The 12,452-nt window shown below is 42.1% G+C and overlaps 1 protein-coding gene and 2 non-coding genes across 3 annotated transcripts; all 3 read right to left on the reverse strand.

The window, feature by feature from the left end:
- Positions 1 to 107: 107 nt before the first annotated feature.
- Cct6a (chaperonin containing TCP1 subunit 6A) lies at positions 108 to 12,309 on the reverse strand. Its single transcript, XM_041648041.1, has 13 exons — positions 12,101 to 12,309; positions 11,428 to 11,491; positions 10,251 to 10,385; positions 9,463 to 9,636; positions 8,219 to 8,322; positions 7,942 to 8,052; positions 7,573 to 7,732; positions 7,414 to 7,496; positions 5,452 to 5,548; positions 3,325 to 3,472; positions 2,674 to 2,807; positions 1,873 to 1,975; positions 108 to 800 (listed from the first exon to the last, which is right to left on the reverse strand). The coding sequence occupies exons 1-13, from the start codon at positions 12,235 to 12,237 to the stop codon at positions 655 to 657; spliced, it is 1,596 nt and encodes a 531-aa protein (XP_041503975.1). The 5' UTR covers positions 12,238 to 12,309; the 3' UTR covers positions 108 to 654.
- Positions 3,147 to 3,276, reverse strand: LOC121446675. The gene has a single exon (XR_005974106.1). It is a non-coding gene; the product is annotated as a small nucleolar RNA SNORA15 (small nucleolar RNA).
- LOC121446678 lies at positions 9,758 to 9,891 on the reverse strand. The gene has a single exon (XR_005974109.1). It is a non-coding gene; the product is annotated as a small nucleolar RNA SNORA22 (small nucleolar RNA).
- Positions 12,310 to 12,452: the final 143 nt, after the last annotated feature.

Genomic DNA, 12,452 nt, shown 5'->3' on the forward strand with positions numbered 1-12,452 from the left:
AAGGGGGCTTCAGAATTGTTATCCCTGCCCCAGGCTCCAAGTGATAACCTCAAATTCATTTTTCTGAGGGAAGCATTTTTTAGCAGTTACTTCAGAAGTGTGAATGATCCAGTACCTTTAAGTATTTATTAGAGACACTATGAAAACCATAAATTAACCACTTGTGTTTTGCACTGGTAAGAATCTTACATGTTTAACAGAGTTAGTTGGATAATTTATAATACATCCATCCGCTAAAAAAAAATCTTTTGAGCTGGGGGGTCTCCTGCAGCCTGAGTTAGAGCAGAATGCCCTGACCATTTTTTTTTTTCCCCAAAGTGCTAGGCTTACAGCTCCACTATGCCTTGTTTAGGAGAAAACCATTACAATTTTTCAAATAACATTTAAGGAACAAGGTAGATAACACACTTATCTTAATATGTAATTTTGTATCATTGTAGCTGAAACTTCTTATTCAGTGTCTGCTTTATGCGTACACTCTGAAATTTTTTTTACAGTATTATAATTTGAATAGGTGCCAAATGTCCTGTTCCCTTTCTTCAACCGGGACGAGAATATTTCTTTTCCAAATCACTTGAAGCTTGGATAAAAACGACTATTTCCCCATGTCATCCTGTAGTATTTATTGCAGATGCAGCAACAAGGGAGACTTCTTCAACCTTTCAGGGAGGACATCCCGGCTCTCATGATCTCATCCACCAGGAGAATGTTGGTGGCAATCACAGTACAGGAGTGAAGCAGCTGTTTCTTCACACAGTAGTTATCCCACACACCCATCTCTGCCGCCACCATCGGCTCACCTGCAAAAGACCACACCTTGAAACTACGTATTATCAGATCCCCTTTTTAAAAATAAAAATCACATGCACTTTTGTGTTCTGCCTGCATGTTGGTCTGTTTGAGGGTGTCAGATCCCCTGGAACTGGAGTTATAGGCAGTTCTGAGCTGTCATATGGTGCTGGGAATTGAATCTGGGACCTCTAAAAGAGCAGCCAGTGCTCTAAGACACCGCAAGTCATCTCTTTCCAGCCCCCATCAAATGTCTTTTTCAAGAAACCATTCTATTTTATAAACAAACCCTGCCAATTCTAGAATAGGAAACAAGGGCCAATTTAGAGTATTTTTAGGCAGTGTTTTGCTATGTAGCCAAGACGGCTTTCAGGCTCTGTTCCTGCACTTCCGCTCTGGGATCACAGGCTGCATCATGTCAACCTCAGAATCTTATCATTGACTACTCATCCATTAGAAAGCACCAGATTCCCCCAATCACTGCTCCTCTCCAAAGTATCTTTGGTGTGTGCTTGATCTCTCTCTTTAAAAATGATTTACAAAGTATTCACTGCTTACCAAACATCTGGATATTCTTGTTCTTTTTTTTTAAATATTTATTTATTATTTATTATGTATACAATATTCTGTGTGTATGCCTGCAGGTCAGAAGAGGGCACCAGACCCTATTACAGATGGTTGTGAGCCACCATGTGGTTGCTGGGAATTGAACTCAGGACCTTTGGAAGAGCAGGCAATGTTCTTAACCTCTGAGCCATCTCTCCAGCCCGATATTCTTGTTCTTGATACGTTCCTGTTGACCTACACTAAATGGGCTTTTGACTCCTCATTTCAGCAATACCTTCTACTAAGTGACAGTATGGACGGTAGGCCTCTTATATGTGCATATTTGTGTTACAGGGACTAAAAGCAGGGATACAACCATGCCACTAGCTTTACTCCACCAATTAAAATATCCACTCTATGCCTGAATCTAGTCAGTCCAGTTATGTGTCACTGGTACCCAACCAGAAGAATACTAAGACTCTTCAGTCTGTCATTTACTCCATCCAGCTCCACCCCCACAATAAGGTGCATTCTCACCTGTGTTCAAGTCCACACCCACTAGTTGACCCGATTCTGAATGCTCAGCTTGAACTTTGACTAGTGTTTCCTGAAGGTCAAAACCAGAGTTCTGCGCAAGAACCTAGCAAACAGATTTAATTCTTGAAAAGACAAACTGAGAATCGAATGTTAAGCCTACAATAAACCAACAGTATTTTGAATTAAATAAAAACCCTAGCTGTCCCCCCTACCAATAACTGAGGTGGTGGTTTGCATGCACGGGGTCAGAACCATCCACGTTCTCATCCAGGGGACAGGCAGGTGTTGTTGACTGACTTTCCAATACACCTCAAGCCCAGCAAAACAAAGCACTGGTCATAAACCCTCACCATAAATACGTACCTCAGAGACTGATGCCCATCCTTGCACAACCCATACAGACAACGGCTTCCCAGGCTGGCGCCACGCAGCTGTCATCTGTCCACTTAGCCTCCCTCCCTGCCATGTGGCTACTGGTCCTTACGTTGTGACAGACCTCCATGCTGGCTTTACCCCTTTTTTTTCTCCACTCTTCTCTGCACAGCTGCAGAGATTTTCAGCTTGTCTGTCATGGGGTGTGGTAGGGTGGGTATTCTTCTAAACTCTACAAACACTGCTGGCTGGCCTGAAATGCTATGTACATCAGTTGGCCAAGATCAGCCTGCCCTGCCTCACAGGTGCTAGGACTAAAGGCATGTGCCACCCTGCCTTGCCTGACATAGATAGTTTAGGAAACTAACATTTACAACCGACTCTAGCCCAAAGGCTGTCAGCAAATAAAACTAAGGTAAATATTCTAACCTTGGGAATAATGAGCAAGGCGTCCGCAAATGCCTGCACTCCAAGCTGAGCCCTGCCCTTCACACTAGGCTTGTATTTAATCAGAGCCTCTGCCATTGCCACTTCTACTGCACCAGCACCGGGGACAACACAGCCTGTTGGACAAGGAAAGGAAATGCTAAGTTATGGAGAAAAAGAGAGAAAACCCAGTAAACACCAAGTTTAGAGCTCATTGTAAGGAGAAACACACACATTAAGCACTTAACTTCTTATGACTTCACTTCACCTGTGATTAGTTAGTAATATGCAGTTCACCCGTTCCTGCAGGACTAGAGATGTAAATGCAAATCTCATATATGCTAGGTATGTGCCATACCAAGAGGCAATACCTCAGCACAGACCCGCCTCTTAAGCATCAAAACCAATAGCAAAATGGTCCTACCTAACCATAACTCAGTAATTGATATCTCAAGAGCCACCAATTTTAATCACTCACTTGTACTCACTTTTAATAATGATATACCATAAAAAACAGCATACCAATCATTTTAAAGGAAGACGTTACTTTTGCATGGTGTCTGGCTGTGTAAATTACAGACTAAAGAACACAGTATTCAGCCATGCCTTTTAGACTTTTAACAAAACACAATGCGAATATAGTGTGGTTCTTACCATCATCGATGGCATTTTTGACAGCCCTCAAGCCATCTCTTATAGCATCCTTGATTTGAGTCAGTGTGTGCTTATTTGGTCCTTTAACCAGCAATGTGACAGAACGGGGATTATTACATTTCTCAATAAAGGTGAACTTCTCTTCACCCTGGGAGAAGAGAAATTGTCAAAACAGGTTACCCCAGGCATGGTGGTGCATAGCATTAATCCCAGAACTTAAAAGGTAGAGGCAGGCCGGGCCGTGGTGGCGCACACCTTTAATCCCAGCACTCGGGAGGCAGAGGCAGGCGGATCTCTGTGAGTTCGAGACCAGCCTGGTCTACAAGAGCTAGTTCCAGGACAGGCTCCAAAACCACAGAAAAACCCTGTCTCGAAAAACCAAAAAAAAAAAAAAAAAAAAAAAAAAAAAAAAAAAAAAGGTAGAGGCAGACAGGTCTGTATGACGTCCAGGTAATCCAAGCATACACGGTAAAACATTGCCTTAAAAAACCAACACATAAGAAAGTAAAAACAGAGTAGCATGCAAATACAGGATCGAGTATATGGAAGATTAATAGGACAGTCATTATTCCAATTATAGAAAATTTGAAAGGGGGAAATGATCACAGGTGCAAAAGAAATTAAAAATTTAAAGTCATATTACATATAAAGCACCAAGATATATCAGGAAATAATTTTTTCAAAGATTTATTATGTATATATACTGTTCTGTCTGCAGGCATTCCTGTAGCCCAAAAGTGGGTACCAGATCTCATTACAGATGGTTGTAAGCCACCATGTGATTGCTGATAATTGAACTCAGGACCTCTGGAAGAATAGCCAGCACTCTTACCCTCTGAGCCATCTTTCCAGCCTGAGGAAGTCATTTTTATCAAAATGGTATAACCACTGTTAAGTTGCTCAGGTTCGGTAAATAACCCTCATGCAAGCAACCTGCAACAAATTCAGTGAAAGAGTTCTACACAAGTCGGGTGGTGGTGGTGCATGCCTTTAGTCCCAGCCATTGGGTGGCAGAGGCAGGAGGATTTCTAAGTTTGAGGCCAATCTGGTCTTCAAAGCAAGTTTCAGGACAGCCAGGGCTACACAAAAAAACCCTATCTTGAGAAGTCAAAAAGCCCTAGTGAGTTCTAGTCCAGCCCAGGCAATATAGGGAGAACCTGTCTCAAAACAAATACATGAAATTGTTAAGAAAAGCCAGGAGAGCTGGGCGGTAGTGGCACACACCTTTAATTCCAGCACTTGGGAAGCAGAGGAAGGCAGATCTCTATCAGGGCAGCCAGAACTGATACAGAGAAACTGTCTCAAAAACCAACCAAACATAACCCCAGCAGCACAGACACTGAGAGAAACAATTAATGAATGGGACCTCCTGAAACTGAAAAGCTTCTGTAATGCAAAGGACACGGTCAACAAGACAAAATGACAGCCTACAGAATGGGAAAAGATCTTCACTAACCCCACAGACAGAGGTCTGATCTCCAAAATATACAAAGAACTCAAGAAACTGGACACCAAAAGATCACATAATCCAATAAAAAAAAAAATGGAGTACAGACATAAACAGAGAATTCTCAACGGAGGAATCTAAAATGGCTGAAAGAGGGGGCTGGAGAGATGGCTCAGAGGTTAAGAACATTGCCTGATCTTCCAAAGGTCCTGAGTTCAATTCCCAGCAACCACATGGTGGCTCACAACCATCTGTAATGGGGTCTGGTACCCTCTTCTGGCCTGCAGGCATACACACAGACAGAATATTGCATACATAATAAATTTTTTTAAAAAAAATGCCTGAAAGACACTTAAGGAAATGTCCAACATCCTTAGTCATCAGAGAAATGCAAATCAAAACACTAAGAGACTTATGTAGATCTAATCTACATGGGAGGTAGAAAAAGACAAGATCTCCAGAGTAAATTGGGAGCATGGGGACCTTGGGGGAGGATTGAAGGGGGAGAGGAGACGCAGGGAGGGGAGCAGAGAAAAATGTAAAACTCAATAAAAATTAATAAACAACAAAAAAAAACCAACCAAACAAAATTTATTAGGAAAAAAATCAGATTTTGAGTTTGTAGTTTTCTACCTAACCACTGATAAACACAATACTCTTGTCTTTAGGAAAATACTTACCAAGGTATACTCATAGACAAGACCCGCATGTCCCAAACATTCAGGATTCAGGTCATCAAAGGAATTCAGAGCCACCCCACCACAAGCAAGTGTCAGCCTGTAACAATGAAGCACATTATGCAAAAATATAGTAAGCCATGTCGGTTATGTTCAAGAATGTTCAGAATGACACCATGAAAGTGTATTTTGTTGCTTTGTTCGAGTCAGAGCTTCCTTCTCTATCAGTCCTGGCCGGCCTCGAACCCAGAGATCTGCCTCTTCCCTCCTAAGTACTGGGATGAAAGGCATACACCACCACTGCCCAGCTGAAGAAAGTCTATTATTTTATTTATTTTGGTTTTTCAAGACAGGCTTTCTCTGCGTAAGAGCTCAGGTTATTCTAGAAGAAACTGCATTTTAAATCAAATCCCTTCCCATTTACTGTAACTCAGTTGGTAACTGAGCTTTTAAATCTCCATTTAAACCTCCCCACCAAGGCTGTCAAAACACAAGGAAACCAGAATATGGATGGGATTCTGTGGGGAGAATATTTCTCAGGAACCTTCCTTCTCTCTTGTTCTTATTTTAAAAACATAGCTGAGATATGTATGCAGACCAGTAGGCTGCCTCCTCTCCCCAAGTGTCAGTGTTACAAGTTTGTATGCAATCACACCTAACACACTATTTTCCTAATTTCTCTAGATAAAAGAAGCAAGTCTTGTTGATGTCATGGTTAAAAATAAATCATGTGGCTGGGCATAGTGGTTCATGCCTTTAATTAAGTGTTCAGGAGGCAGGCAGGTTGAGGTCTATGAACGAGGCCAACCTTGTGTGTTCATAGTGAGACTGTCTCAAAATAACACATGTAAAATCTCAGGTGAGAGCAACCAGTACACCCACACAACCAGTACACTCACAGGCAGATGGGACAACATACACCCAAGGAAACAACAGCCAGCTTTAGAGTTTGATTCATGTTACAAGATATACCAATTAAATAAAATACATCAAGCTGCTGCTCCTAAGTCTGTACATCCCCACCCCAAATATGTACTTTCCATTTTCAACTACTTTCTCTAAAACTAATAAAGGAGGGGAGCACACAGGGATGACAGCACATCACTGAGCACTTAAGTGTCTCTTGCATAGCACCCAAGTGAACCCACAGCACACACGTTGATTGAGTGCCTATAACTCCCCAGTTCTAGGGGTTCCAATGCATGCTCACAATACATACACGTAAAATATAGATGGGACAGTGACACACGCCTTTAATCCCATCACTCAGATCTCTTCTGAGTTTGAGGCTAGCTGAGCCTGACTTAAAAATAAAATTTTAAAAAAATTAAAAAGATGTGGAAAAGAACAATTATCCTTAATCCACTTAGTGTCAAATGCTGGGGGACGTAAAAAGAATGAACAGAAGATAACAGGCAGTGATGATGATCACAGTGGTAGTGAATGTAGTCAATGCCAATGATTTCACTTTTTATATTTTTCTCTGAGCACATAGAAGCCCAAGAGAGCCAAAAGAGGGACTTGATCCTCTGAAACCAAAATTGCAGATGAACCTATGTAGATGCTGCTAACTGAACTCAGGTCCTCTGTAAGAACATTAAGTATTTCTGAAAACAGCCATTTCCTCCAGCACCCTGCTGGTTGGCACTTGAGGTGCTATCTGTAGCCATGCACTTCGGAGGCTGAGGATTGTCAAAAGCGAGATTAAAAGATAAATTTGGAGGCCCATGACAGGGCCTTAAACTAAAGGCTAGGTCCTTCAATGAGTATAATCCCTGGGACCCACATGTTAAGACAGAACTGACTACTGCAAGCTGAATTTATGCTTATTATATAATGTGGTATATCGTAATGAAATCAATGATTTTGTTCAATTAATATAAGCTAACAAAATGCAAAAGCAAGCAGACACGCAAAAGGAATAATCCTAAATCCCTTAAAAAGCATGAAGCTGGCTCCACTCACCTCTCCATGTTTCTCCTCTTGGCCCGACGCAGAGCCACAATGCCTTCTTTTGCAAGGGCATCTAAGGAAAAGGGGTCAATCCCCTGAATAAAAACAAAACATTTCAATAGCCTTCACCTTGAAAACAAACAAGACTAATTCAAAATGTGAAATTCTTACCTTTTGATTAATGACGACAAATCCCTTATCTGAGTCACCACAGACTTTCTTTTTCAGCTCTATTATCTTTTTAACCCTGTCTTCAATGAACTTCCTTTCAGCTTTTACTAGCTTTTCTCTCTCTTCCGCACTCTTATAAAAGAACCCAGAATTCACTTCTCTACAAAAGAAAAAAAAAGCCATATAGAAAGGGGGAGATTTCCATTTTTTCCTCAGTTTTAATGGGAGTAAGGGGACTGCATTCGGACAGACACATTCTAGGCCAAGTGCTCTACCACCAAGCTACATATAACCCATTCCTCTTTCTGTCTTTACAGAGGGGGAAATGTCAATGTCCTCCTACCCTGAAGGGTTATGCTATAAACTCACGTTTTCTCATACTCCAAAGACACATTGCATGTGAGGATGTAGGCATTCTCTACCCTTTTCTTCATATCAGGATGCCGTGCTCCATGATCCAAAACAAGTCCTCTGATTAAGCTATAAAACAGGAAAATTTACACCACTCCTATTTACATACACTAGGCGAGAGACACACACACACACCAATAAACTTTTATACAAGCCAACTAATTTCTGTAACATCTCGGTAACTTTTCAGTTAAACTTTTGGTTAGAAAACATGTCAAGGTATCAGGTTACCTACCTTGTATCAGTTTCAGATTTATGTTTCATCTCCATGATCTCAACCATGAAGAGGTCAATGGGTTCATCTTTTTTCTTAATGGCCAAAATGGAGTCTACCACAGCCTATGAGATAACCATTAGATGACTTTAATTTTTAGAGGATGACACACTTTAGTTGACCTTTATACAAGAGTAAAGACATTTATATCTCTAAAACCCTAACTTGCAATCGTCTAAAAATTATCATCCTTCCAATTACTGCAAACACAAGTAACTTATGGGCACAGTCTGTGGTACAGACCTCAAGTCTCAGCCCTTCAGAAAAGGCAAAAGGACTGGGGTTAAGATTAGGAAAAAAGTCTCAAACACTCTATCCCTAAAAAAGCACAACCACACCTTATAACAATTTATTTTTTGTTTTGTTTTTCAAGACAGAGTTTCTTTGTGTAACATCCCTGGCTGTGCTGGAATTCACTCTTGCAGACCAGACTAGCCTGGAACTCACAGAGATCCTCCTGCCTCTGCCTCCCAAGTGCTGTGATTAATAGCATGCACTACCACCGCCTAGCCTACAATGTATTTTTTATAATAAATTTATAGAGAACTAGCAAACGAGTTTGAAAAGTGCTCCAAAGTATTGGAAAAAATTGAAAGCTGAGCGGTGGTGACACATGCCTTTAATCCCAGCAGAGGCAGATGTCTCTACAAGACTAGTCTACAAGAGCTAGTTCCAGGATAGGCTCCAAGACAAGAGAAACCCTGTCTTGAAAAACAAAAACAAAACAAAAAAAGAATTGATAATTACCCTGATTAGCCAGGCAGTGGTGGCGCACACCTTTGATCTCAGAGACAGGCGGATATCTGAGCCTTTGAGGCCAGATACAAGAGCTAGTTCCAGGACAGATTATAGAACTACAGAGAAACCTTGTCTCATTAAACAAATAACAAAATCAAATTCTGATTAGACCACGAGAAACATCAAACTATCAGTTCCCATAAATGTATGCAGTGTGTATGTGGAAACAGAACCAATCTATTTCTAAAAACTAAGTCTCTATAATTTTTTTTGAAAGTTTCAGTTATTCTCCCAATCTTTCCACTTTGAAGACAGATTACTTCATTAATGCCTAGGGAACAACCCAAACGCCTTACTTTACACAGCATTCCTGTGAAGACCCTATGTGTGCAACACTAAGAATAGACACTTATAGGAGATTTTCTCTGTGCAATACATCACATGCACAGGCCATGCTAATCACACACCTCTGTTAAGACATCTGCAAGTTCAGCATGAACTTTAGTTCGCAGAGATGTTCTGGCCACATCGACGAGTGTTTCTCTGTCCATCTCTCTGCTTACTTTCACTTGTTCCAAAAACTGGAGTGCCCTTTCCTTTGCAGCTTCAAAGCCTTCAGTTATTATCCTGGGGTGAAGACCCTATAAACAAAACAGTTAAAAACCACTGCCAACATTTGTATAAACGATAATTCACTAAGTTCAGGACCACTGGAAGGGACACCAGGGCCATTCATTCATACTTAACACAATCAAGGTAACATGATGTGCTGATTTTTTGAATACATTTAAAGGACACAGTACTCCTTTCAATGCAGAGGAAAAGAACAGACTTTACTCTAGCACAGAGTCAAGGCCAAGGGAACCACAAAGCACACTTGGGTGTTCACTGTGCAAACCACAACACCAAACCTAAAACAGGCTCCTAAAATTCTGCTCTCAGTAAATGCTTATCTTGCCTTTAGGCAATCTCAACTAATTCACACTATTTTGAAATATTTTTTAAAAAAAGAAGAGACTAGGCCAGAAGCAGTCAGAGCTCTATGAATTTGAGGCTAGCCTATTAAATATAAATACATAGTCATTTATATATAGTTGACTTTTTCTTCATGTTGGACCAAGATAAAGACACGCAAAGGCTCCCAGATTTAAGCATCTTGATCTCAGATTCTATGGTGTGCTCTCAGGTAGAATCACATCAATCAGCACCAAGAGCCCACCAAACAACACACCACAGAAACAATTATCACGTGTACCTCAGAGATGTAGAGGTCGGCCTGTTTCAGCAGCTCCCCAATGATAAGGACATTGGATGTGGTGCCATCACCTGTTATGTCATCCTGGGCTGTAGCTACTTTCGCTATTAAAGAGGCTGTTGGGTGTTGAATTTGCTGAAAGTAGAAAAAGAACTATTTAAATGACTTAAAACGTTACCTAAGGTAAAACATAAGACAGACTTCTTTTAATTAAAGCCATCTACTTAAACTGTCCGGCTTGGCTACGTTGTTTAGATTATCAAGTCATTTTCTTTTTTAGGATTTGAACTGTTGGACCAATTTCATCTGACCCTTGGGACAAAAATAATTATAGTAAAATATAATTAGTTAGGTGCGAAGGTGTACAGTTTTAACCCCACTATTCAGGAGGTAGAAGCAGGTTACCGCTGTGAGTTCAAGGCCAGTCAGGGCATAGTGAAATCCTGGCTTAAAGGAAAAAAATCGGGCTGGAGAGATGGCTCAGAGGTTAAGAGCATTGCCTGCTCTTCCAAAGGTCCTGAGTTCAATTCCCAGCAACCACATGGTGGCTCACAACCATCTGTAGAGGGGTCTGGTGCCCTCTTCTGGCCTGCAGGCATACACACAGACAAAATATTGTATACATAATAAATAAATAAATATTAAAAAAAAGGAAAAAAATCAAAGTAAGAAAATTTTCATCTCTCCTGTAGTTGAATGGAAAGGTGAGGATTTATTTTGGTTTCTCTTCCCCACTTGTCCTGTTTTTGAGGGAGGATCTCACTATACAGTCCTGCCTGGCTTTGATTTTTCTTGTTGCGTTTCTGGTTTTTCGAGACAGGGTTTCTCTGTAACTGCCCCTGGCTGTCCTGGAAATTGCTCTGTAGACCAGACTGTCTTTAAATCCAGAGATCCTCCTGTCTCGCCTCCTGAGTGCTGGGATTAAATCGTATCACCACCACTTGGACTTTTTCTCTTTTAATAAAACAATCTTTTAGCCTAGACTACAAAAGTAGCTCCCTCTTCAAGAAAAAGCAGGGACCTAAATACAAGTGTCAGACTCCAAGCCCTTCACCCAACATACTTTTTCTCTGTTTCTGTCTGAAAGATATGAGCCACCTCAGGAGTGAACACAGTAACACTAACAAAGAGGAAGTCGAGATTTTTTTTTTTTTTACCTACACTGGCAACCTCTTACCATTTCGTGAAGCAGCACATTGCCATCTTTGGTAAGCTTGATGTCTCCAGCACCAGAAACAAGCCTGTCAAATGGGCAGAAACTGATGAGCAAGAGGTGATTTCTCTCAATGGAAACCCAACTAAGAATTCCATAAAGAAGCCAAGTGTTGCTGATGTCTCTTTTTTTGTCCTCTTTTGAGACAAGTGAACCACTGGGAGTTCGAGGCCAGCCTGAGTAGATCAGTCAGAACCCGAATAAATACATAATGAAAAGTCCCACAAAGGCCATACCGGAATATAGCACACGAAGGCTGGCGCTTTTTGGGAAGCGGGTACAAAAAAAGGAAAAGGGCGCGGGGGTGATTAAAAGCAAAGTAAAGCGCTACGTCCCAGTGAATTTCATTAATTTACCAACTATAAGGTAACAAAAACAAATCCCATGAAATCTGGACCTTACTCCCACATCCTAGTAAGCTCGGGGCCACGGGTCTGGGTAAAGAAAGGTGCACACGCCACCCTCTACCTCCAAAGGAAGTGGGTGCGACTGTCTACCCGAAAGGCGCGAACTGGGCGTTTTGGATGGGAGGCCGCACAGACATGGTAGAAAACGTCCCAGCGAAGGCCCGAAGGCGGCGGCTCGAGTTTGCGGACACTGGCCCGCCAGGCCCGTCCTCCCGCCATCCCGGCCTTACATCTTCATGGTTCCCTTAGGCCCCAAGTTGGTCCTCAGAACATCCTGCAGGCCCCGTGCCGCGCTGATGTTCACTGCCAGCGCTGCCTGCGCCCGGGCCACCTCGGCTTTAGGGTTGAGGGTCTTCACCGCCGCCATGGTTGGCCTAGCTTAGGGAGAGGCCGAGAACAACGTGCTCTATGCGGGTCTTCTCGAAAAGTCTTACGCACCGGGCCCGCCCCCAGCGTGCTCACAGGGCATCTCCATTGGGCTGCGGCTCGGCTGCTGCCCGCTGATTGGCTCAGACGGACGCTAGTCTCTCGAGGCTCCGCCCATCTCGCCCAGTTGCGGCGTCATTGCGCCACCGAGAAACT

This window comes from Microtus oregoni, unplaced genomic scaffold, assembly GCF_018167655.1.
Source record: "Microtus oregoni isolate MIOR12 unplaced genomic scaffold, Mior012 000003F_ref0000135, whole genome shotgun sequence".
Lineage (NCBI taxonomy): Eukaryota > Metazoa > Chordata > Mammalia > Rodentia > Cricetidae > Microtus > Microtus oregoni.